Source organism: Apodemus sylvaticus, chromosome 10, assembly GCF_947179515.1.
Source record: "Apodemus sylvaticus chromosome 10, mApoSyl1.1, whole genome shotgun sequence".
NCBI lineage: Eukaryota > Metazoa > Chordata > Mammalia > Rodentia > Muridae > Apodemus > Apodemus sylvaticus.
In genome coordinates this window covers 97,798,828-97,823,952 of record NC_067481.1, presented here as the reverse complement: position 1 = coordinate 97,823,952, position 25,125 = coordinate 97,798,828, and the positions used below count along the sequence as shown (strand labels likewise).

General features: G+C 49.0%; 1 protein-coding gene and 1 pseudogene across 1 annotated transcript; one reads left to right on the top strand and one right to left on the bottom strand.

The window, feature by feature from the left end:
* The first annotated feature begins 6,819 nt into the window (after window positions 1-6,819).
* On the top strand, window positions 6,820-11,949 carry Zscan10 (zinc finger and SCAN domain containing 10). The gene is made up of 5 exons (XM_052195516.1): window positions 6,820-7,259; window positions 8,198-8,462; window positions 8,640-8,704; window positions 8,853-8,919; window positions 10,236-11,949. Exons 1-5 carry the CDS (start codon window positions 6,867-6,869, stop codon window positions 11,780-11,782), a joined length of 2,337 nt encoding a protein of 778 aa, XP_052051476.1. The 5' UTR covers window positions 6,820-6,866; the 3' UTR covers window positions 11,783-11,949.
* A 6,152-nt stretch (window positions 11,950-18,101) lies between these two features.
* On the bottom strand, window positions 18,102-19,601 carry LOC127694495 (calcium-binding protein 39-like; annotated as a pseudogene).
* Between the last annotated feature and the right edge of the window lie 5,524 nt (window positions 19,602-25,125).

Below are 25,125 nucleotides of genomic sequence, written 5' to 3'. Positions count from 1 at the left end.
AGGAGAAGAGAGAGAGAGGAGAAGGAGGAGGAGGAAGAAGAGGAGGAAGAAGAGGGAGGAGGAAGAGGAGGCCAAACTTAGTGGTGTGTGCCTTTAACCCCAGTACTTGGAAGGAAGAGGCAGAACCCTTTGTGGGTTCAAGGCCAGCCTAGTCTACACAATGACCAGTCAGAGATTCACAGTAAGACCCTGTCTCAGAGGGAAGAGAAAAACAATACAAAACAAAACAAGAGAATAATCAAAGAAGTCAACAGACATGGAGTTTCAGACTGCACGCAAGTGTGAATACACATGTACCTGTATACGTATGTGCTCAACCGGAACACATATACATACACATATAAACACAAAACAAAGTTGTAACAGTCACAGGAAGGGAGTCCCTAGGAAACATTGCCGGGAGACTCTCTAATAACTGAACACAGAGGATGGTGCACACATCGCGTCCCACCGCGACATGTTCCCCCACTGCCTGCCAGCTTGCCACGCCCTAAGCAATAGTCTACGAGGTGAGGTTTTTCTGACTCCCGCAGTTCTCTGCTCCTTTCCACCCCTGTGGGACTTGGTTCTGCTGGGGACCATGTGGCGGCTGCCTCCACTAGAGTTCAAGAAGCAGGACAGGCCAAGTCTGGGGCTAGTGTGTGAGTGAACATGTGCGAGCTCAGGCCACGCAGAGAAGCAGGAGTTGGGGGGACTGTTCACACAGCTGTAAGCTCGTCAGCCTTCCTCGCTGCTGAGTGCCCCCAAGCCACGCAACCACAGACAGGCAGCGGCTGGGAGAGAAAGCGCTCCACCATCACCACCACCGACCTACCCCGGCTCCTGCGGCCTCCAGGAAAAGGCCACGCCCATTCCAGAACGCCCCGCCCTCAGCATCCGGCCCGCCTCTCTTGGGTGGGGCTTATAGAGAGGAGTCAAAGTTGCAAGATTGTAGGAGGAGCCGGCAGCAGGAAGCTGGGCTGCTCAGCGGTTGAAAAACTAGAAGCCTCTTGAGGGCGGTACCTAAGTCACGGTGTCGCTCGGCCTTTTCCTGTGTCCTGCGTGCCAGGCGCTGGGCTCTACCGAGCACATAGAACGCAGTAAGAGAACTCGTGCCTACGGGTGGTCCAGTGACAACCGCCTTACACTGTTAAAAATAAGCTGGGTACTGACCCGAGCAGGAACATTTGGGAGCAGCCAGAGCAAAGTTGGGCCAAGTTACGACAGACTAGGGTTGTGGGGGCGACCCTGCGAGTGATGGAGCGCACTCTAGGGCGCGGTGGACACCCCAGATAGCACCCCTGGTTCCCGGAAGGAACCCTCCTCCGTATTTGGGAACACGCACTTAGAAAGCCCGTCAATGCAAAGGGGAGGGCTTGACTTTGAAGTGGGCTCCAAAGCGTTTGTGGAGCCCTGAGGGGCGGGGGCGAGGCGGAGGGCGGTGTTAGTGGGACTAAGCCACTAGCAGGATTGGGGGGGGGAACCTTAGAAAACTAAGTGAACTGAGGAGCCTTCTCTTTATTACATTTTACTTTTTTTTTTGTATGTGTTGGAATTTTACTTTTTTTCTCACTATATTTATTTACATTTATTTATTTATTTATTTATTTATTTATTTATTTATTTATTTATTTATTTGAGAATTGGGTTGGGGGCACATGTGGAGGCCAGAAGACAACTTGTGGGAGTCACTGGCTCAGGTTTGTTTTGTTTTGAGGCAGGATTTCATGTAGCCCAGTCTGACCTCAGACTTCATATTAGCTAAGGCCTGCCTCCTTTTCCCAAATGCAGACATTACAGGTGTGCACGATCATGCCCAGTTAATGATGTGTGTGCTTCCTGCTTGGCACACAAGCTTTCTACCAACTGAGACATATCCCTTTGGTTTTGGGTTTTTGAGACAAGTTCACTCTGCAGACCAAGGCCATCTGGGACTCAGGCCCACGCATCCAGCCTCAGCCACTCAAATGATAGAATTACATACAGGTAGAAGCCATCACACCTGGCTTCTGTTCCCCATTCTTTTCTTTTTTAAGACAAGGTCTCCCTCTGATACTATGACCTATAATTCAATATGTAGACCAGGCTGGTCTTGAACCACCTGCCTCTGCCTCTGCCTCTGCCTCTGCCTCTGGAGTGCTGGGATTAAAGGTGTTTGCCACTGACTGGCCTATTTTCTTAGAACTGCAGTCTCTTCTGTTCTTGGAATGCAACTCCCAGACCCCAAATACACACGGGGCAGAGTCTCATTCCTCAGTTTAGCTCTATGCCCTTGGAGCCTGCTGTTTGATACTCAAGTAGATAAAACTTTGTTAAATGAATGAAAAGACAAGCCTTACACACAGCAAGCACTAGAAACAGAAAAAGCTTTTGCCCCCAAAGGGTCAGTCCTGATCCCCTGTAGATGGGGAAGCTCTAGTTTAGAGTAATTTAACTCTTACATGGGCTTGGCAAAGTTCGAATCTGGAGTCATCACTTCGGCCTTGATTTTTTTCCTGGCTCCTCCCTCTTCCTCACCCAACCCAAACTGGGAGGTGAAGGGTTAATTCCTGGAAGCCCCTTTATCCCCTTACCTGAAAGGGATGGGTCAGCCAGGGAACTTCCTGTTCCATTTCCCCCGGAGTCCTTCCACTGACTAGCTTACGGTGCCTCCTATCTTGGATCCCTCCAAGGATCCCCAGACATCTCGGCCTCAGGAGGTACCCGGAGTGGTGAGTTAGAGGGCTTACAGCATTGTGGAGAGTGAAGGGTGTTTGGGGGGCACCTACTGGTGGCTAGAAAAGTCTAGGTTATAATGAGCGGGCAACTCTGTGCTAGAGACTCCAAGGCCACACAGCATGGTGCGTTTGTGGCCTTGGGGGCATGAGGGAGGTCCGTCCCAGAAGTAACCATGTGTTCCCAGCCCCAGAAGGGGAGAGCCCAGTCTAGAAAAAAAAACAAAAAAACAAAAAACAAAAACAAAAAACCCAAGTCTACAAAGTTGAGCAAGTTAGACATCTCACAGAGAGGGGGTTATTTTTTGCAGGGGACCACTCTGGTCTCTGAGCTCCCGTGTGGGTGGATCTTATAGCAGAACCTACCTACAAATTGAGACTGGCCAGATTTCACTAAAGAGCTTTCTAGCCCCACACCCTGCCAACCCCCTATGGAGATGCATATTAATAGGGCCTTTGTCCTGGAGACCTGGGGGAGGGACACACTTTCTAAGGCCTACTTGCCTGAATTCCATCTTATGGAAACCAACTGGCAGGGCCTCACCTAGAAATTCCAGCTGCTTTGTGTAGTTAGGCGGGCCTTTGACCTGAATGTAGAATTCTCTCTTTCTTTACAATGCTGTCACACTCCAGGCTACTGGCAAAATCTCACATGGCAGGACGGAACATTGGGTTTGGAACCCCATTTCCACTTTAGCAAGCTTTAGCACTGCACCAGGAGTAGCTGTGAGTAAATCGCTCTCGGCCTCTCTGAACCTGTAGGACTCATCAGGTTGATCTAGCAAGAGAGTCCCGGCTGGATGAAGTGAGCGTGGGCCGCTGACTGGGTGGATAAACGCTCAGGACTCACTAGCATCTACTGCAGAGTGGCCAGCCAGCAGGACTACGCTCTCTAGTTGTCTTTATTTCTTTAAGGTTTATTTAAATATAGAGAGAGGGTTTGTCTGAATGTGCGTCTGCACAGTAGAAGAGGGAGCTGGATCCCATAAACAGGTGGGAGTCACCATGTGGGTGCTGGGACTTGAAGACCCCCTCTCTGTGTTTTTATTTTGAGAAAGGATCTCACTAAGTTGCCCAGGCTAGCTTTGTACCTCACTTAAGATGCAGTCCAGGCAAGCCTGAGTCTTTCAATCCTGCCTCAGTCGACCCGTGGCCTGGCTTGATAACCGGTTTTCCTTTTTGTTTTTAATGTTGTTTGTTGTTTTCTGAGGCAGAGACGTGTATCCCAAGCTACCCTTGAATCTCCAACGGAGCTGAGGATGACCTTGAACTCGATCAATCTTCCTGTCTCTACCTCCCGGGTTCTAGGATTTAGAGAGCATGTGCACTGTGGATGGGACCTATGGCTTAGAGCATGTCTAATAGGCTAGCTTGCACTCTACCAAGAGAGCTACATCTCAGCCCGTCCCCAGTTTTTGGGTGCTTATTACAGACTTTTTTTTTGCCCTGAATAGTACTTTCTTAGGACTTCAAAGTGGCTATTATTATTATTATTAATTATTACTGTTCCACTGCATGTGTTCAAGTCATTAAAGTAAGTCACTTCAAATGCCAAGCAAAAACTTATTGAACTTGAAACAATGCCTCTTGCTCAAGTCAGGGGAAGAGATTTCAAGGAGCAGTGATTGAGGTACAGCAGCCGGTGGGTGATGTGTTTCAGGGCCCCTGAACTGGAAGAGGTCATTGCGCAGTGCCTGGGAGGGTAGGGGTCTGGAAGGAGAAAGCCTGACCCGGGCAGGAATTAGGCCAGGGTCATCATTTCGTCGCACCACATCCCTTTTCTTTCCTAAGGCCAGCTTAAAATCTGGATTTCCTTTGTTCTGTAACACTTCCACCCAGTACAGCTCTCCTACGAAGGAAATTTATAGAGAACTCTCTCTCTCCATCCTGGACACTATCCAAAATTCAGGGCAGAGACACTTTGCCTGGTCTGGATTAGATACCTTTGATAACGTGTTATAATCAATAATGACAGGAACAATGACCACAAGCCCCAACGTCTGCCCACAGTGCAGTAGCACGCTCCCTGGGTGGCGCTGCTCTGGGGCGCAGTTACTGGGGTTGCCGGTTCTGCCTAAGGCTCTGGTCCCATCCCCCTATCGGAACTCCCTCCCACTGTTAGTGAGAAGGCTGGGGGCGAGGGAGGGGGGAGATCGAGGTCGGCTTGGGAGAGACAGCAAAATGCAACCTTGTTCGAAGAGACCGGTTGGCACCGTCGAATATTTGCCTAACTTTCCTGAGACTCTGAGTTTTGTGTTCCATGCCCAGCCTGGAAAGAGGAAACCTGAGCAGTCCTGAAAGATTTAATTGGAGTCTAGTCCTCAGGAAGGAAAGGAGTAGCCCTCTGAGCTAGAGGAATAGGTGGGAGGAAGGACTTGTGTCTGTGGAACTAGTGCCCCCTGGTGGGCAGTCAAACACTTGCCATTGCTAGCTGGAGTGGTGTCCGAGAAAGTGAGAGTTGTTACCACACTTGGAGATGAGAAACAGCCCATCCTAAAGCCAGGTGGGGGGACTCTTGTTACCTCCTAGCCCACAGCTCTGTTGTGGTGTTCGCAAACTAATTTTTCAAATGCAAAAGGGAAAGGGTAAATTATAAATCTACTTTAGAACAGTGCTCACCTTGAGGCTTTATTGATTGATTGATTGACTGATTGATTGTGAAGAACCCAGATCCTTTCCTGAGGTCCTATGGGAAAGATAAAACTTATTGAATCTTTTTTCCAAGCTTCCAACCTGAAAAGATTTGAAATGAAAAATAATTTTTTTCAAAGATTTATTTATTATTTTTTATGGATAACTTTTGCCTACACACATGTATTTGTATTTGTACTGTGTGCATACCTGGGATCCCTGGGGGCCAGAAGAGAGCACTGGGTCCCCTGGAACTGGAGTTACAGATACATGGAAGCCACCATATGGGTGCTGAGACAGCACCGGGTCCTTTACAACAGCAGCAAGTGTTCTTAACCACTGAGATGTCTCTCCAGCTCCAAGAGATGAAATGATAATTTCTTAGTCTCTCTTCCACGGTGCCCCTAGTGGCTGCATTAATAGGAGGCAAGGGCTGGGCGGTGGTGGTGCATGCCTTTAATCCCAGCACTTGGGAGGCAGAGGCAGGCAGATTTCTGAGTTTGAGGCCAGCCTGGTCTACAGAGTGAGTTCCAGGACAGCCAGAGCTACACAGGGAAACCCTGTCTCGAAAAAACAAAACAAAAAAATAGGAGGGAAGGGCAGGTGAAAAGTCACAGGACATCTCTGGGTGTACAATGGGACAATCATCCGGAACGGTCCAGTTTCTGTTTGTGAGCGCATGTGTGGTACACACCTGTATGAGTGCAAAGAAAGATAGCACTGGGGATGCCCCTCTGACTGAAGCCTCGGTTCTCTGGGTTAGCTACCTTCCTGGACCTGGATCTTGTTTATCGGCAGCCTCCAATCCTCCTGTCTCTGCCGTCAACATTGGTAGGGTTCAGATATGTGTGGGAACATATTTTATGTCTATGAGTACACAGTCGCTATCTTCAGATGGCTGTGAGCCACCACGTGGTTGCTCAGAATTGAACTCAGGACCTCTGGAAGAGCAGTCAGCGCTCTTAACTGCTGAGCCAACTCTAAACCCTGCCACATTCAGTTTTTAATTTTATTTTTTAGATTAATTTCTTTACTGTGTGGAGGTGTTTTGCTTGCACACATGCCTGTGCGTTGCATGGGTACAGTGCCCTTGAGGCCAGAAGAGGAACTGGAACTGGAAGTCTAAAAGTGAATTAATTGTCACAGATGACTGAGTTGAACCCAGGACCTCTGGAAGAGCAGTCAGTGCTCTTAAGCCCTGAGCCATCTCTCCAGCCCCATATTCCTTTTTTAACACAGGGTCTTTCTATTTAGTCCTAGCTATCCTGGAACTCCAACTCAGGTGGAACTCTGAGCCACCATGTTCACAATCTTTAATGCCCGGAATTCAAGTAGAGGTTAGCGGTATACCACACTTTCGTGTGCCGTTTCTTATGCAGATCAGGCTGGCCTCGAACTCCTGGTCCCCTAGTCTCCACATCCTGAGTGCTGGGAAAACAGGCACCTGGTTCCTGTAGCCGATCTTAACGCGGATCTTTAGCTCCGCAGGTGTGGGAGGAACTGAAGAAAGGGATTTAAGAGCGGGTGTCGGAGCTGTGAAAGATGCTGGCGGAACCAGTCCCAGATGGCCTGGAACAAGAGCATTCCGGAGCAGTGAAGCTGGAGGAGGATGAGGTTGGCGAGGAGGATCCCAGGCGGGCAGAGTCCAGGCCGAGGCCTGAGGTGGCCCACCAGCTTTTCAGATGCTTCCAGTATAAGGAAGATATAGGACCACGGGCGTCCCTGGGCCGGCTCCGGGAACTCTGCAACCACTGGCTGCGACCGGCTCTGCACACCAAGAAGCAGATCCTGGAGCTGCTGGTGCTGGAGCAGTTCCTGAGCATCCTGCCCCCGCATGTGCTGAGCCGACTGCACGGCCAGCCACTCCGGGACGGAGAGGAGGTGGTACAGCTACTGGAGGGCGTGCCCAGAGACACCAGCCACTCGGGGCCACTGGTGAGATGGGGGCTGGGGTGAATGGACAGAAACGGGTAACCTCAAGAAGAAACCTGGGAATTCCACTGGCCTCCGTCAGGGACTAGAATATTAGCGCTCATGGTGCCCATTCCCACAAAGGCAGCAGCAGGGCGGAGAGTTGATTCTTTCCCTGTCCCTTTATTCAGAGAGCCTGTGTTTAGAAGGCAGCAGATTAACTCTTAACCAAACCCGGGAAAACTGCCTTTTATCTCCAGGCAGAAAGAAGGGGGAGGGGTTCCAGCCAAGACTCAGTCATTCAGACTGCCATCCCTGGGGTCGCATTTCCGGGGGTTTTGTTGTTTTTGGTTTTTGTTGTTGTTTTATTTGGTTTTGTTTTGCTTTGCTTTTTTGAGACAGGGACTTTCTATGTAGTCCTGGCTGTCCAGTATCTCTGTCTGTGAGAGCCATTCTGTCTTTGAACACACAACGACCCACTTGCCTCTGCCTTGCTAGTGCTGGGACTAAAGTCGTTCCCCACCACACCCAGCCTCTGGTCCCATTTCTAGTGCTTGTCATGCCTGGGTCTCTCTCATTGTCACCCCTATGCTCTTTACTTGTTCTGTTGATGTCTGTGTCTGGGCACTTCTTAAACACTGTGTCTAGTTATTGCTGTCATCAGCTTTGTATCTCCAAAGGCATCTAGGCCAGCGCAGGGGTTAACTTAGATCAAACCATTAACTGTGTGTGTGCGTGCTAAGCTATTAGTAGCATTTATATGTAGGTTCCTTTCAACAGTATAAAGTACACATGTTCTTATAATGCAGACTATAGAAACACCCCTTCTGTCCCTTGTCACACCCACCAACTCCTGCTTATCCTCTAACTATGTAACGGTCCCTGGCTCTGTCCTACCCTGGTAAACTCAGTAGACCATGGCATGTGTCCTATCTGCTTCCTAAGACAGATGTTTTCAACAGGATTTTAGCTTCAGTTCTGCCAAGAATGCCCCTGCAGACATCATCTCAGAGGAACAAAATAGCCCTTCCCAGGTCCCCAGCCACAGCCCCCAGACAGAGTTGCCCTCAGAAGAGATTCCAGCCCTGCATCCGTTGAATGAGTTACCTCCATCTCAGCCAGTGCCCACAAGGCCTGCAGAGCCTGAGGAGTGGAGATTTGCTCCGAGTTCGAACTGGCCAATGAGCCCAGAGCCCCAGGACATACACCAGGACCAACAAGAAAGCAGTGAGGAACTGGTGTCCAGGGAGGGTGTGTGGGTGGGGCTGGAAGTCAGGGAGGGGTGTGTGGTGGGAGAGGGCGGGGTGGTAGCTTCATGGGGGTTTGAGGCAGCCATGTCTTTAAAGCCCTACATAGCTGGCAATACTGCCCTCTAACACCATTGTGGTCTCCCAACACTGTCAGATCCCTCCCAGGGCCCCTCATGGCTTGAGGAGAATTCCAGAGACCAAGAGCTGGCAGCGGTGTTGGTAAGTTGAGCTGATCCTTATCTCAGGCTCCAAAATGTTCTCTAGTGTCTGACCCTTAGCAGTCCCTGTTTAACCCCCATGTACTTCTGGTTCGCTTAGGCCCCAGAGTCCACGCTTCACTCACAGTGGGTCTTGGTTCTCGTTGCAGGAGTCCCTCAGTTTTGAGGATACCTCAAATACCTCAGAGAAGAGAGCTTGGCGTACAAACCCTCTTGGTAAGCTCCTCCTCAGTCATGACCACAGAGGGCTCACAGTTCTGGATGCCATCTGGCATTCTAACCTTTGGCTGGTGGGCACAGACATGTATTTGTTTAGGGGTGCCCATAACCAAATCTAGGAAACTCCCTTTCGCCCTTTCTGACAGGCCTTTGTGCCTTTTGTTTTGTTTTGTTTTGTTTCGTTTTGTTTTGTTTTTGGATTTGGGTTTTTCAAGACAGGGTTTCTCTGTATAGCCCTGGCTGTCCTGGAACTCACTCTGTAGACCAGGCTGGCCTCGAACTCAGAAATCCACTTGCCTCTGCCTCCCAGAGTGCTGGGACTACAGGCGTGCGCCATCACCGCCTGGCTCCTTGTGTCTTTTTAAATTCCAGTTATTTTCTTTTTCTTTTTTTTTAAAGGATCCCCCCCCCCTTTTTTTAAATTTATTTATGTGAATACACTGTAGCTGTCTTCAGACACACACTAGAAAAGTGCATCGGATCCCATTACAGATGGTTGTGAGCCACCATGTGGTTACTGGGAATTGAACTCAGGACCTCTGGAAGAGCAGTCAGTGCTCTTAACCTCTGAGCCGTCTCTCCAGCCCGATTCCAGTTATTTTCAGACAAGGTCTTATTATGTAGCCCAGGCTGAACATCAACCCAAGATCCCCCTGCTTCTGTTCCCTGAGTGCCGAGGCTGGAGAGGCCTGTACTGCTGTCTCCTGGCCTCTGTGGGCACTGCATGCACATGGTGCATATACATGCATGTATGCAAAATACATACATGTATGCAAAATACATGCACACTTAAAAAATAAAAAAAGAACTGGTCAAGAAATAAACTGCTAGTGGTTGTGAAATAGCTGTGACTGTTGCATAACACTGAATATATTTAATGGGCCTAAACTGTATGCTTTAAAAGGATGTTGTGCAGTGCCGTATGATGTAATCTTAGCATTTGGGAGGCTGAGGTGGAAGGGTTCCTAGCTGCAGGCAATATGGAGACGCTGTCAGAAAACATAGCAGAAAATGGAGAGGAGAGCAAAGGCGCTCTTGCTTGTTCGTCCTCGACTTTACAGAATTCTGGGCTTCTTTCCACTTCAAGACCCATCAGGTTCTGATGATGCTCTTTCAAAAAGACCCGATAATGCTGCGCCGCCTCCTCCTCTTTGTTGTTTTAGGTTTCTAGGAAGCCCTGGCTGTTCTGGAACTGTGTCGAGCAGGCTGGCAGCCAACTCACAAATCTACCTGCCTCTTGCCGCCAGCTTGCTGGGACTTAAAGGTGTGCGCCACTGTTCTGAGCCCTCTCTCTGTGTACACTTCTTTCCCAGGATTTGGAAGCAGAACGCCTGAAGATGAAGAACCCAAAGCGACTACTTGGCCTGTCACCGGAGCAGAGTCCCAGACAGAGAGACCTGAAGTCGCAGGAGAGCCTCTTACACAGGCTCTGGAGCAGGGGAGGAGCAGCGCTGCTTGGGGAGGCCCTGCTGACGGCAGTGACGCTGTGGAGGTCAGAGAAGCTGCAGATGCCCCAGAGCCGCAGGCGGAGGTGCAGTTCATATGTACCTTTTGCGGGGCGAGCTTCACGCAGATGGCCCATCTTCAGGCCCACCGGCTACAATCTCACCCCAGCTCGCAGCCTCACCCAAGCCCTCGATCCTTCCGGTGTCTGTGGTGCGGGAAGACTTTTGGACGCAGCTCCATCCTCAAGCTGCACATGCGCACGCACACAGACGAGCGGCCACACGCCTGTCATCTCTGCAGCCGCCGCTTCCGCCAGAGCTCACACCTGACGAAGCACTTGCTAACGCATTCCTCCGAGCCTGCCTTCCGGTGCGCTGAGTGTAACCAGGGCTTCCAGCGGCGCTCCAGCCTCATGCGGCACCTGCTGGCACATGCCCAGGAACAAAATCCCACGCCAAACCCAGAAGGCAAGACAAAAGTGCCAGAGGTGGCAGCTGTCCTCTGTTCCCACTGCGGGCAGACCTTCAAGCGGCGCTCTAGTTTAAAACGTCACCTGCGCAACCACGCCAAGGACATGGACCATCAGTCCTCCTCGGAAGACCCTGGCAGCGTTAGTTCTCGCCAGGAGAGCAAGCCCTATGTGTGCAGTGACTGTGGCAAGGCCTTCCGACAAAGCGTGCAACTGATGACCCACAGGCGAGTCCATACCCACGAACGACCCTTCTCCTGCCAGGTCTGTGACCGCCGCTTCACCCAAAATTCCCAGCTGATCAGCCACCAGCAGGTGCACACGGGTGAGAAGCCGCACGCCTGTCCTCAGTGCAGCAAACGCTTTGTGAGACGAGCTGGCCTTGCTCGTCATCTGTTGACCCACGGCAGCCTCCGCCCTTTCCACTGTGCCCAATGTGGCAAAAGCTTCCGCCAAATGCGAGACCTGACCCGCCACCTACGCTGCCACACCGGGGAGAAGCCCTGCCGATGCAACGAATGCGGAGAGGGATTCACCCAGAATGCCCACCTGGCACGCCACCAACGCATCCACACGGGGGAGAAGCCCCACGCCTGTGACATCTGTGGTCACCGCTTCCGTAACAGCTCCAACTTGGCTCGCCACCGCCGCAGCCATACTGGCGAACGGCCCTACAGCTGTCCAACCTGCGGCCGCAGTTTCCGGCGCAATGCGCACCTGCAGCGCCACCTGATCACGCACACAGGGTCAAAGCAAGAAGTGGAAGTCCCCCAGGAGTGCCCTGAGTGTGGCAAGAGCTTCAATCGCAGCTGCAACTTGCTGCGCCACCTGCTGGTTCACACAGGCGCAAGGCCTTACTCCTGTGCGCTGTGCGGCCGTGGCTTCAGCCGCAATTCACACCTACTGCGCCACCTGCGAACCCATGCCCGGGAGACGCTATACTAGCTTCACCCATGTCCCAGCCGCCTCGCCCCATGTGCACCTCCCTGCATGAGTAAGATTCCCTATGGTGTCCCCTTCACACATATCTCCTCCCGCCTCCACCATGGTCGGTCTCCCCGCTGTTTTCTTTTTTTCCCCTGACTCCAGTGATTTGTTTTTAAAGTTTTTAAGTAAAGCTGCCTTCTCAAAATTGGTCCTTCTGATTTTTTTCTTTCTATCCTTTTTGGAGACAAGGTATCGTGTAGCTTGGGGTAACCTTGAACTTCTAGTCTACCTTCTGAGTGTTTGATTTAGGTATACATGCTACCAGGAATGCTTTATGCAGTGCTGGGCATCAAACCCAGCACCTTCAAGGCAAACATCAAACCTACGGAACTCCTTCCCCCATATTCCGAGGGTGTAAGCCATGTGCTGTAGGCATTTGTTTAAGACCTGCGAAGTGCCGTCGGTCACTGCATTCCTCTCTGTGACGTGGTTCCATCACCTCAGAAGGTCCTCTAGCGGGATGACAGGGCAAGAGTGACCAACAATGACAACCAGCTGTGGGCAGAAGTCCAGCACTGTCACCCTGGGCTTTCCTTGGGCCTCTTCCTAAAAATCAGTCTTAGCCAACACAGCATCTCAGGCTTGTGTGGCTCTAGGAACTTGTTAAGCTAGAATCCAGGGTGAAGTGGGGTACACTGGGGAAATTGGTGTAGAGTCATCATGATTTTCCCAATCGAGTATGCCAGCGATTGAACCAAATCTGCTAGCTAGGCAAAGGCTGTCTGGTGAGACCAGCTAATGAATGCTGGTTTGAGCACGGGTCCTATACCTGGGTGTCACACGTCAGGAAGCCTCAGCTGCCTATAAGTCAGGTGACTTATGGTAAAAAATTAGGATTAAAAAAGGAAGAATACACAGTGGTGGCACACGCCTGTAATCCCAGCACTCAGAAGACAGGGCAGGTGGATCTGTGAGTTCAAGGCCAGTCTGATCTACAGTGAGTTCCAGGACAGCCAGAGCTACACAGAGAAACCCTGTCTCGAAAAAGAAGAAGCAAGAAAATCTAGAACATCTGTCAGGCTCCTTTCCTGTTTAGGTAATTGGCTACTTTTCAAGGAAAAAACTGAGTAGTTTTTCCTGGGGAACTTCCCCCTGAAATGCTGCTACTTTATAGCAAGAATTAAGCTCCACCCAGGACTGAGCCAGGAGCTGACCAAACATAATGGGGCAAGTACAAAGTGTGTGTGTGTGTGTGTGTGTGTGCGCGCGCGCGCTCTGTTTCTTTCTTTTTTTTTTTTTAAGACTTATCTATATGGGCGGTGGTGGCGCACGCCTGTAATCCCAGCACTTGGGAGGCAGAGGCAGGCAGGATTTCTGAGTTCAAGGCCAGCCTGGTCTACAGAGTGAGTTCCAGGACAGCCAGGACCACACAGAGAAACCCTGTCTCGAAAAATAAAAAAAAATTTAAAAAAAAAAAGATTTATCTATTTTATATGAGTACACTGTAGCAGTCTTCAGACACACCAGAAGAGGGCATCAGATCCCATTACAGATGGAACCACCATGTGGTTGCTGGAAATTGAACTCAGGATCTCTGGAAGAGCAGTCAGTGAGTGCTCTTAACTGCTGAGCCATCTCTCCAGCTCAGCTCTATTACTTTTTAATATATATATATATATGTATATTTATGTTTGGTGTTTCATCTGCATGTACATTCATGCCTGTTTATGAGTTCGGGGCCTGTCTCTTCTATGTAGTTTGATATTAGCAACAGGGAGGGGAATCTCCAGTCGGGATGTAAAGTAAATAAATTAAAAGAACAACAACAAAATAAAAGATTAGGAGACAGGCCCAGTAGGCAGAGTCCAGAGAAGTGGGAGGCTTGGCCCAGCAGCCATTGTAAGGGTTTGTTTTCGCCCCCTTAAAGTTTAAATTTCATCAGGTCGTTATATTTTCACAAAGAAATAGTTCGCAACAGGCAACTCTGTGAGCCCATGCCAACAGTGGTCTCCAGGTAAATCCTTCCCAGGAATGTCACCTCCGGATGAGAAATGACCCTTGTTGGCTACAGCTGCTCTTGTGCCTTTATTTACTTACTTTGAGACTGGGTTTCTCTTCATAACTCTGACTGCCCTGGAACTCACTTTGTAGACCAGGCCAGGCTTGCATTTTACAGAAACCCTCCTGCCTCTGCTTCCTGAGAGTGTGCCACCACGCCCAGCTGTTTTGTGCCTTTGTCTTCAAGGAGAAGAACCTTGAGACAGCACTCAGGCTGACCGGGGCATATCCACACCCTCCTTACCACACCCTCCTTACCACACCCTCCTTACCACACCCTCCCTAGAGCTGACCCCAGAGCTTCTGTTACTTGCAACACTTTTCCTTGACGTTTTTCCCAAAGCATGCTGCTCTGCTTTTGAAATCACACTTTTGGCTACAATGCCGTCAACCAATACTCTGACAAACACCAAACACTGGAAGGGAGCATCTGAGTGCTTGCCCGGGGCGATTTCCTACCATGGCACTGGAACACTGTTCCTTTAACATCTTTGCAAGGAGTGACCTGCAGTCCAGCCCAGGGACTTCTTAACTTAAGCTATGGTGAGGCTTTTAGGGAGGAGATGATCTCATTTCTACCAGTAAAGTTACTGGGTAGATTTTTCTCCTTTCAGTGATCCAGTACAGAGCCACAGAGTGACACCCCAGCCACCCCCAGCCACCTCCAGCCTCAGCAATACCTTAAAGGGACAAAGCCAGAGAGAAGGCCACACACAGTGGAGATTCTGATTATGGTGATCGCGGCGAGGCGGCAGGGCTAAAAATCATGCTGTGGTCCCCAAGAGATCCAGGCCCTGACCAAAGACCAAGGACGACTGGGTACAGTGGTGAACAATCCCCTGCAGCTGAGGACGTGTGTGGGAGGGACTTGGGGTGGTCACAGGCCTTCTTACGATTTAGGATTCCATAGTTGAATAGTGTGGATAGAATGAACATAGACTAAAAGCATTTGATGGCTGTCTCACACTAGGAAGGCTGAGGACCCAGTAGTTGCTCGGTTCATGAGACAGGGTGTCTCAACAGTTCCTACCTGGCTCTAAAAGCCTACAGAATCCCCAGAGAGATGCTGGTATAGAGTTTTTGTCAGAACCCGCAACGAATCTGATTCTATTATGAGTAGAGGAATCCAAGCAGCAGCCGCAATGAGAGACATGAACTTGCTAATAAGAGTGAAAGCCAGCCAAAGTGAAACCTTCCCTTCCAAGACCTTTTATATCAGCGGCCACCAGAAAGCAATGCTCATATTTAGGGTGCCTCTTTACATTGCTAATAATCCAATCAAGTCCTTTACTAGCCCGTGCCAGATTATGTTTAGTTGAATACAGATCCAGTCAAGTTGATGACCCAAGATTACCTTCCAGTAGAAAGAGGTTTCTTTTCCAGGATGTGAGACATGGTCCTATCCACAGAAAGCAGAAAAATTAGGGTGCTGTCATCACAGGAAGGTGGGCTAGAACTAAGAGGGCCAAAGAAGAGCCTTTGCTGGCCATCTCCCCACACTGTTGCTGGAACTGTGGGTGTGTGCTGCAGTCAACAGAGGATCAGTGAAGTCAGCAAGAAAACGATGAGGGCTTTTCCTCTGCCAAACTGGACTCAAGGGGGACATTGATTAATGTATATATCTCCAGTCAGTTCCTGTAATCTGAAAAGATCAGAGAAGAAAACTGAATACTGACTTAGAAATGCCCTCAGCGCCGGGCAGTGGTGATGCACGCCTGTAATCCCAGCACTTGAGAGGCAGAGGCAGGCGGATTTCTGAATTCGAGGTCAGCCTGGTCTACAGAGTGAGTTCCAGGACAGCCAGGGCTATACAGAGAAACCCTGTCTCGAAAAAAACCAAATCCAGAAATGCCCCCAGTCCCTGACAGCTCCAAGTACTCAACCCTCTCCTATAGTTCTAGAACATTCAAGGGTCCCCTTCCCAGAAGATGTGGGCCCATCCTCTGGGAAGGGGACCCTTCCCCAGGGCAAACAGGAAAAACACGTCCATTATGATGTCCCCTCCTCCTTGTGCCCCAGCCCCGTTCCCCTCCTTTTTCTAATTCGGGATCCTAGAACCCCAGGGCAGGTCAAGTTAGTGTTCTTATCCCACACTGGACGCCATTAAACACTCTCAGTGGGAACTGATATGTGTGCTATTAGGTAAGGTAGAAGGGGAGACCTGTTTACCTCCAAAATAGCAACAGTAGATGCCTTGCTCAAGCCTAGTTCCTAGACAAGCCTCAGACCTGGGGATCTGACCTCTACTAGCATCCTGCACCTAGTGAGTGTCTGTTGCATGACTTCCCTGGTATCTTACTTCTTTATTGCTCTGATAAAACAGCATGGTCAACGCAACTTACAGAAGAAAGCTTTTATTTTGGGCTTATTGTTCCGGAGAGTTAAAATCCATGATGGAGGAGCAGAGGTAGCAGACACCTGCAGCACCAGCTAAAATCACCTACCGCTCACAAGAGGAAGAACACAGTGAGACCAGCGCCCCATCGACCCCTAGTGAAATATTTCCTCCAGTAAAGCTATTCCTCCTAATCCTTCCCAAACAACTTTACCTACTGGGAACCAAGAATTCAAACCCATAAGCTGGTAAGGACCATTCTCTTTCAAACCACCATACCTGGGAAGGCATAAAAGAACAATACAGTACTCACCCCAAGCAATGTCAACAGGAATGGGGACTAGTTTATTCTGGAGCCAAATATGAATAATTGTGGCCTGGGAGCTCAGGTTCTATTTCCAATGTCTAGTGTACTAACAATTTTATGATATTTTTATAGTAACAGAGCAAAGAAAGTCATAAGTCAAGATACTTTAGAAACACATTGGTGGCCCGGCGGAGTGGCACATAGCTTGAACTGCAGCAGTTAGTGGGCTTTATCCTCTCAGAGATCAAGGGCAGCAGCTAGAGCTACACAGAGAATCCTCGTTTCAGAACTATCAGGCGGAGGAGGAAGAAGAGGAGGAGGAAGAAGAGGAGGAGGAGGAAGGAAAAAGAGAAGGCTCTAATGCCAATGAAGTAATGAAAGTGCTAGCTAGCAGGCAGAGTCAAAGCTCCTTTCTTCTATGTCCTTATATAGACTTCCAGCAGAAGGTGTGGCCCAGGTTAAAGGTGTGTCTTCCCACCTTAAGATCTGGATCAAAGATGTATGTCTGGACAAGAAGTGGATTTCACCCACTTCAAACCAAACCAAAAATCCTCTCACAGGTGTGCCCTCCGTTTCTGGACTGTACTTCCTTTCCGATGTAGCCACACTGATGATGGAGAATAGCTGTCTCAACCCCTGTGTGGAGAGAACACCCCCAACTCTCCTGAGTTTTCCACATTATAGACTCTTACTTGTTATGAGATGTCCTTTTCCATGGCTGTGAGCGTAGGGAGCAGAGGGAGCCCTGAGTGACTGGAATCCTGGGTGTATTCACAGCCATGACAAAGACCATGACCTCAAAGCCGTTTCCATACCAGCCCCGGCCAAGCTTGAAGTTGGCAAAGCTCACTTTCCTCCTGCCGGAGAGTGTTTACAGATGATTGATCAGTGTGCATACAAATCCAGCAACTGCAGCTTCCTCCAGCGCCGGGACATTTACGGCCTAAGACTGCTGTGCTGCAGAGATCTCATATTGAGATTAGCCAACCCCTCCCCTGTGCTGTACAAAAGAAACATGCTGAGGTTTCAGGGTGTGGCAATACTAGGTGCTATTCCATCAGACTGTGTGCACCCCACCTGACCCCAGGTTGTCTATGCATGCTCTGTCTGCCTGTCTGTCCTTTATTCTCTCAACATCCCAAGTGGGTTGAGGCAAGTGAAGAGAGGTTGATGAGGTCACTTTACAAAGTCTAAGCTTCTTTGAAACTCCCTCTGCAGACCAAGTCGGCTTCGGATATTTGGGGCTGTACCAGCCTCGGTCTCCTGATTTCTAGGATTTTTGTCAGGAGCCACCACACCTGGCTTACTGTTATATTTTGAAAATAACAGTAACTACTTGAATATAACATTTTTTTGTGTGTAATGGACTGCATAAAGTACTAACAGTTGGAAAAGTTCGAATGTAGCTTTCAAACCATCTAAGTGTTCCGTGATGATCATCTTTCCTCTGGTTTTCCCCTCCCTTTGCTTCCCTCCCCCACCCCCCCATTCTTCCTCCTTCAGCAAGCCCCTGCTTCTGCCAGCCCTGACTCAGCTTTGGCAAGGCAGAGGGGTTGAGGTCTGGCAGCTCCTGCTACCTCACTGTTCAATGCTCTCAAGAAATGAAAGGCTTTCTCTAGTCACCTTTGTTCTCACATTTAGTCATCTGCTCCTCCTACCTGAAGGAATCCAGCGAATGGCTGAATGGCTGCGTGGCTCCCTGGTGCACTACAATCAGGCTGTGTGTGCATCGGTGAAGGAGTGTCATGGAGGCGATAGGGGTAGCCAACTAACTACTTTTAGATTGCATTTGAGATCTGCTCCAGTGAGAGATTTCGTGCCTAGTATCGTAAAGCCCTAAATTCCTAAAGCGCTTAAGGGTAAAACCAATTGTTTGTGGGGAGGGCCAGAGAAATGGATCACAACCAACTAACTGCCTGTAACTACAGGTCCAGGGTACCCCGTGCTTCCGCCTTCCCGGGGTGTTTGACCTAAGAGACTCATGCACATGATGTAAGAGATAATAGAAAAAATGTGCTGGTGGTTTGGTTTGGTTTGGTTTGGTTTGGTTTGGTTCTTCAAGACAGGATTTCTATGTGTAACCCTGGCTGTCCTGGAACTCACTGTGTAGACCAGACCTTGAACTCAGAAATCCACCTGCCTCTGCCTCCCAAGTGTGGGATTGAAGGCGTGCGCCACCACCGCCCGGCTGGGCTGATTTTTTTTTTAACACACACCTTAAAAGCATGGAAGGCATCGGACTGGATGTTGGGACTTTTGTCTCAAGCAGGTTCAGTCAGTTTCAGGTTCCCTGGCTTGCTGATATGCTTGGTCGTAAGGGCGAAATTGTGGTCGAGGATCAGCTCACCTAGCGGCTTTAAAGATTGTCTCTTTGTCACGTAGTTCTCAGGTCGCAGCAGTTTCAAAAATAGCGTCATCATTTTCTTCTGAGAAGTCTGCTACCAACACCTTATGTCTGGTTAACAAATCCTCAAAAGCCGCGAAGGCCTCCGAATCGATATCAAATGCGGACAGCGCCACATACTTGAGGAAATCTATGACCTGATTAGAAAAGGGGATGATGTGGCAAGTGGCGCATGTCAAATACACTCTTTCAGCGGAATCCACAGCGGGAGGCAGCCTGTGGGGCTTCATAGCCTTTGAGACGCATAAACAGGACGTGAGGATGAGAACTGATGTACTCCACAGCGGGACACCTGCCTTCTCAGGGTGTTGTTGAATATCTGGGTCACACCTTTTTACCCCCCGAGTGTCACCAGCGACCCACTACTGTGGAGCGCCATGCCAGCTGAGCCACTGCCTCTGTGCGCGTGCACGCGAGCGCGCATGCGTGCGGGGGTGGGAGGGGCGGTTCCTTGTCATTTGTTCCACACAGAATTTCCTTCATTGCAGAGATTTTGACACTTCTTCTAAAGCCTTGTCTGCCTTTTTGTCTTGCTTTTCCAAAATGGCCAGGTAGTCTTTCAGAATTTTGACAATTTCTACCGGACTTTGGTGTGGTGTACTATATAAACAAAGGCTTTTTTTTTCATGTATAAAAATCTCTTCTTCCGATAAGGAATGCTTAGATACCTCTTGTCTGCTCCGATGCGATGCTTGCAGCCTTGAGTCTCTCTCTGGTCACTGCACTCACTCATGAAGAACACACGAGCCCCCACTCTGGAGTCTGCATCTGCATTTCCCACGCAGCCCCTCCAGGTTTAAACTAAACCTTAGCTCCTGACTTCCCTTCTTCTTCACTGTGGATGTTTATCCCAGGAAAGTGCCGCGCCACCACTCCCACGGATCTGGTTGTTTTTTTTTGTTTGTTTGTTTGTTTTGTTTTTGTTTTTGTTTTGTTTTGAGGGGGGGTTGGATTTTTTTTTTTTCGAGACAGGGTTTCTCTGTGTAGCCCTGGCTGTCCTGGAACTCACTCTGTAGACCAGGCTGGCCTCGAACTCAGAGATCTGCCTGCCTCTGCCTCCCAGAGTGCTGGGATTACAGGCGTGCACCACCACCGCCAGGCATGGATCTGGTTTTAAAAGCCCATGGCTCAGGAGCCATAGGCCACAGGGAAGAAAATAATATCGTTAACTTAGCTGGTTTAATAATAATAATAATAATATCATTAACTTGTCAAATGGACATGTTGTCAAACTGCCCTCTAAATATTTGTGGTCATGCTCAAAACTGGTTGACATGGTAACAAGTGGAGCTCATCCCTAAATGGGACATCCCCAGCCCCAGACTAAGGCTCAGAGAGTGTTGAGGAAGAAGGATGGAATGAAGGGAGGCCCAGAATGATGGGAAAGAGAGCTGGGAAAAGCCGGCTTCTGCACATGGCCTCTGCACAGATGAATTCATGCGGCTCCACCCACCCACAAAAGCACAAGGTCAAGCAGTCAGAGCAGAGGCACAAGGCTATTGTTATTAGTGCTTTAGAAGATAGGAGAATGTCAATGTCTGAACCGAGTGCTGTCCCCCCACCCCCTGTGCCCCGAGCTCCATTGTCAGGTCACCCCTCTGCGGATTTCTGAGTTCGAGGCCAGCCTGGTCTACAGAGTGAGTTCCAGGACAGCCAGGGCTACACAGAGAAACCTTGTCTCGAAAAAACCAAAACCAAAACCAAAAACAAAAACAAAAAACCAAAAAATAACAACAACAACAAAACAAACAAATTGTGTAAGGATGCTGGAGTATAGCTCTTCACAGTGGATGGCTGATAGTGGGGAAGGAATCAGTTTTCTTTAAGATTCTGACCACTGGGAGTTTGACCATGCTCCACTGAGTACATTGGTGACACAAACCCGACTTGGTATGGGATTTTTTGGGGGGTGTGGTGGAAAGGTGGGCCTTGAAGGGAGGGGAAGAATGTGATTGGCATACATTGTATGAATTTTCCAAATAATTAATGAAAAATATACTATGTTAGGGAGAAACACCTTGTGGTGAAGGTTCCAAGACGTGGGGTCATTTCCAAATGAGCACCCACAAGCGACTTGTTGACTTACACAGTCCTGACTTACACAGTCCTTCCGAGACTGTGAGACAATTTCCCTCAGTGGTGAGCCAGGAGAGGAGGTTGAAGTCACTGTTGCAGATGCCTAAGTCAACTATTTTTTTTTAAAGATTTATTTATTTATTATATGTAAGCACACTGTAGCTGTCTTCAGACACTCCAGAAGAGGGCGTCAGATCTTGTTAAGGATGGTTGTGAACCACAAGTGGTTGCTGGGATTTGAACTCAGGACCTTCGGAAGAGCAGTCAGTGCTCTTAACCATTGAGCCATTTCTCCAGCCCCTAAGTCAACTATTTTAACAAATTGACTTAATCATTTTTTTTAAGTCAAAGGATCAGAGACTTTGCTGTGAGACTTCTGTGAGATGCAGTGACATCAGAGCTACACCATGAGGTCTCATCATCATGGCTGACGAAGTGAGCTGAAGAAGGAAGTCCCAGTGAACATGCCAAACTCCACGGCATCCAGCCACGTGAGGCCTCAACCCTGCACAAGAGCTACAGGCCGCTGAGTAAAGCTGGGAGCAGGAGAGACGGTGCTCCCCAGGGAGGAGCAGGAGAGACGGTGCTCCCCAGGGAGGAGCAGGAGAGACGATGCTCCCCAGGGAGGAGCACACCAGCTGCTTCTCCAGCACGTCAGCCTGAAATCACACATTCAAGTAACATTATACAGGCTGAGCTGGTTATATTTAGGACTATACATTCATCTATAAATACATATATGCACATATATGTATACATACATATATATGTGTACAATAACAATTGATTTAAAAAAAAAAGAGGCCATGAATTTGAAAGAGAGCAAGGAGGGTGTATGGGAGTGTTTGGAATGAGGAAAGGAAGGGGAGAAATATTGTAATTAAAATACAATTTCAGGCCAGGCGGTGGTGACGCACGCCTGTAATCCCAGCACTCTGGGAGGCAGAGGCAGGTAGATTTCTGAGTTCGAGGCCCGCCTGGTCTACAGAGTGAGTTCCAGGACAGCCAGGGCTATACAGAGAAACCCTGTCTTGAAAAAAACAAATCCAAAAAAAAAAACCAAAAAAAAAAATACAATTTCAGAAATAATAAAAGATACAGAGATAAATGACAGATAGATGATAGATAGATGATGGATAGATAAATAGATAGATTGATAGATTGATAGATTGATAGATAGATGATAGAAGCCCCTTGTTGGGGGCAGACTTACAAGACAGGCGTCAGGCAGGCGCAGACTCAGGCGAAGATGGAAGGCACAGCACCATGGAGTAGAGAATTCAAACCTGGCCTCACTCATGGTTAAAAAAACACCAAGGGAGAAGAGAAGAGCGTTCGTTTCCTTCCTTAATGAGACACTGATGCATTAGTGTCTCGGAGTGAACAGCTAATGCATTCCATCTGTGCAGCAGCCCTGTTAGCGCAAGCAAGCGTGTAGCTTCTCTAGAGGACATATACCTCTGGGTATACTTTGAGAGTTCATGCCAGTCGGTGACCTGAAAGGAATGCTATAAGATAAGAGGACCAACACTAAGATCATTATCTGCTGTTTGAAGCAGAGAACAATTAGACTTACGGTAGGTTTGTGAAGCTGTTGTCTTTGGCATGAACAATACTGGACCAAGCTTCATTGTAACAGCACGGTTTCTCATTAGCTAGAATCAAAATGTGTTGCAGTAATCAGAGCCAAAGGTCGTTGTGACTAAAAGTGGCTTCTGGTTTTTGGTTCTAGTTGAAATTTAATGTTTTGGGGGAGATATGACTGCGAGAGAATGGCACTGGGCAGTGGTGATGCACGCCTTTGATCCCAGCACTCAGGAGGCAAAGGCAGGATCTCTGTGAGTTCAAGGCCAGCCTGATCTACAGAGTGAGTTCCAGAACCGCCAGGGCTAAACAAAGAAACCCTGTCTTGAAAGTAAAAGAGAAGGAGAGACTCTCAAATTAGCTCTGTCCATCCATGTTACATGTGCATCCATGTTACACACACACATCCATGTTACATGCATGCATCCCAACTGTGTGAGTGGCAGGTGGCTCGGGAAGGCAGTGTGCTCTGCCCAGGTAGCTATGTCCTTCCATTGTGGGTCTGCATCTTGGTGTGTTTTCCAATACCTTGAAGAGATTATTTATTTGTGTTTGGGAGAGTGTATGCATATGTATTTGCATATATGCATGTGTATATGCATGCACGTGCATGTGTGCAGGTAAAGGCCCAAATTTGACATCGAATGTCTTCCCTGGTCACCCTTCACTTTATTTATCAAAGCCAGGTCTCTGGATTAAACCCAGAGCTCATGGTCTCAGCCAGTCTCAGCTAGCCAGCTGTTATGGAATTCCCCGTCTCCTCCTCGTTAGTGAAGGGGTTACAGGCAGCTCCCACAGTGGCTGCATACTTCCTGGTATTGGGGACTCTAACCCTCCACCCTCTCTCTTGTGCATTTAGTGCTTTATCCATTTGGGTCATCTCCCAGCTTCCTTCCATGAATTCTAGGAAGCAGAGTCAGCTCATCAGGGAAGCATTTTACCAACTGAGCCATCTCCTCAGGCCTTCAGCAAAACTTCTACATCCGTCTGGTCAATAGATAGATTTACTCCGGCATGTACAGTCTGATGTCGCAGGAACAATTCCCATGTCAAAAGAGAAATAACAGGAAGAAAAGCATGTGCCCTGGACCTGGCCAGAGAAGACAAGCAGTCCCCGAAGGCTCCTCTGTGCTGACCTGGGACTGGGTGATCACTGAGGACCTGCTATCTGCCAGGCCCTCTGAGGGTGACACCTTCCAGGCCTTACTACAAACCTAGTCCCACATGATGATCACTGTTCCTGTGTACACAAAGTAGAGGTGATGCGGCCTTGTGAAGGGGAGACCTTGGAAGGACTTTGAAACTTGGGGCTAGAAGAGTCCTTGAGAGTCAAGAACTCGGTGGGCTGTCCTGAAGGAGCTTGGGCAATTCGAATGTCAAAGGCTACATGTAATGTCAATACGCAGATAGTGGCAGCCTGACTGGTGAGTTCCAGAGGGAAGTAAAGGCTCTACCAGGCTATTTTTTTATGAAGAAGTTGTGGTGTCTGGTCAACTGGAGCTGAAGAATCAGCTGTTATTAACAAGAGTTGTTAACTAGAGTAAAACCTTTGCTCTCCTTCCTGGGACAAGGGATGCTGGGCAGCTGGGGCTAAAGAATCAGCTTTAATTAAGAAGCGACCTCTATAACCAGGCAGTGGTAGTGCACACCTTTAATCCCAGCACTTGGGAAGCAGAGACAGGTGAATCTCTGTGAATCTGAGGCCAGCCTGGTCTACAGAGTGAGTTTAAGGACAGCTAGGGCTCCACAGAGAAACCCTATCTCAAAAATCCACCTCCCCACCCCACCCCCAAAAAGAAGAGAGCAACCTCATTGAGGTGAAATCGGGGAAGTGTTTCCTGAGCGTCAGCACACAGAAGCTGTGTTCTAAAGACATCCAAGGTTGTACCTCCTGCTGGCAGCCAAACTTGGCAGTAATGTAAGAGTCACCCAAACCAGGCAGTCCTGCTTCGAAGACATGAAGGGGTGGGTTGTGCTGAGCAGGTAAGGCTACGTGCAGGGTTGGAGTTCCTGAAGAGAGGCATTGACCCAGTATTGGGGCACATTAGACTCTAGAATGTTCTTTGAAAGAGGCAAGGACTTGAGGTTTCAGGGCTCCAAGACAGTGTCTTTGCTGTTGTCCAGAACTAACCAGTTTTCTTGGAGCAAAATAACTTTCCAGGAGGCAAAAGAAGCTGCTGACCTCACAACATCCCTCCCTCACCCTTTAAGACTCCTGTGACCTGACAACACTGGGACCCCCATTCCTTTTAAAACTGACCCCCCAACCCCACCTCATCCAAGCCGCAGCTTCTCCTGCCACCCAGATGCATCAGTGCTCACAGGAAATGAAAGGTTTTCTCTGATCACCCTTTTAAAAAGATTTACTTTGTGTCTCCGCTTGCACTACACACCTACAGAAGTCAGGAAAGGGCATCAGATCCCCGGGAGCTGGAGCTACCACCATTCTGATGCTGGGAACCAAAATGGAATCTTGCAAAATTATGAAGAGAATTTCTCCAGCCTCTCCAGTCACATTTTGTTCTCTTCCTGAGTCGGGCTTAGTTCCCAGCCCCTCCCCCTGTTATGGTAAAAAGCAAATGTGTGAGTTAAACTGA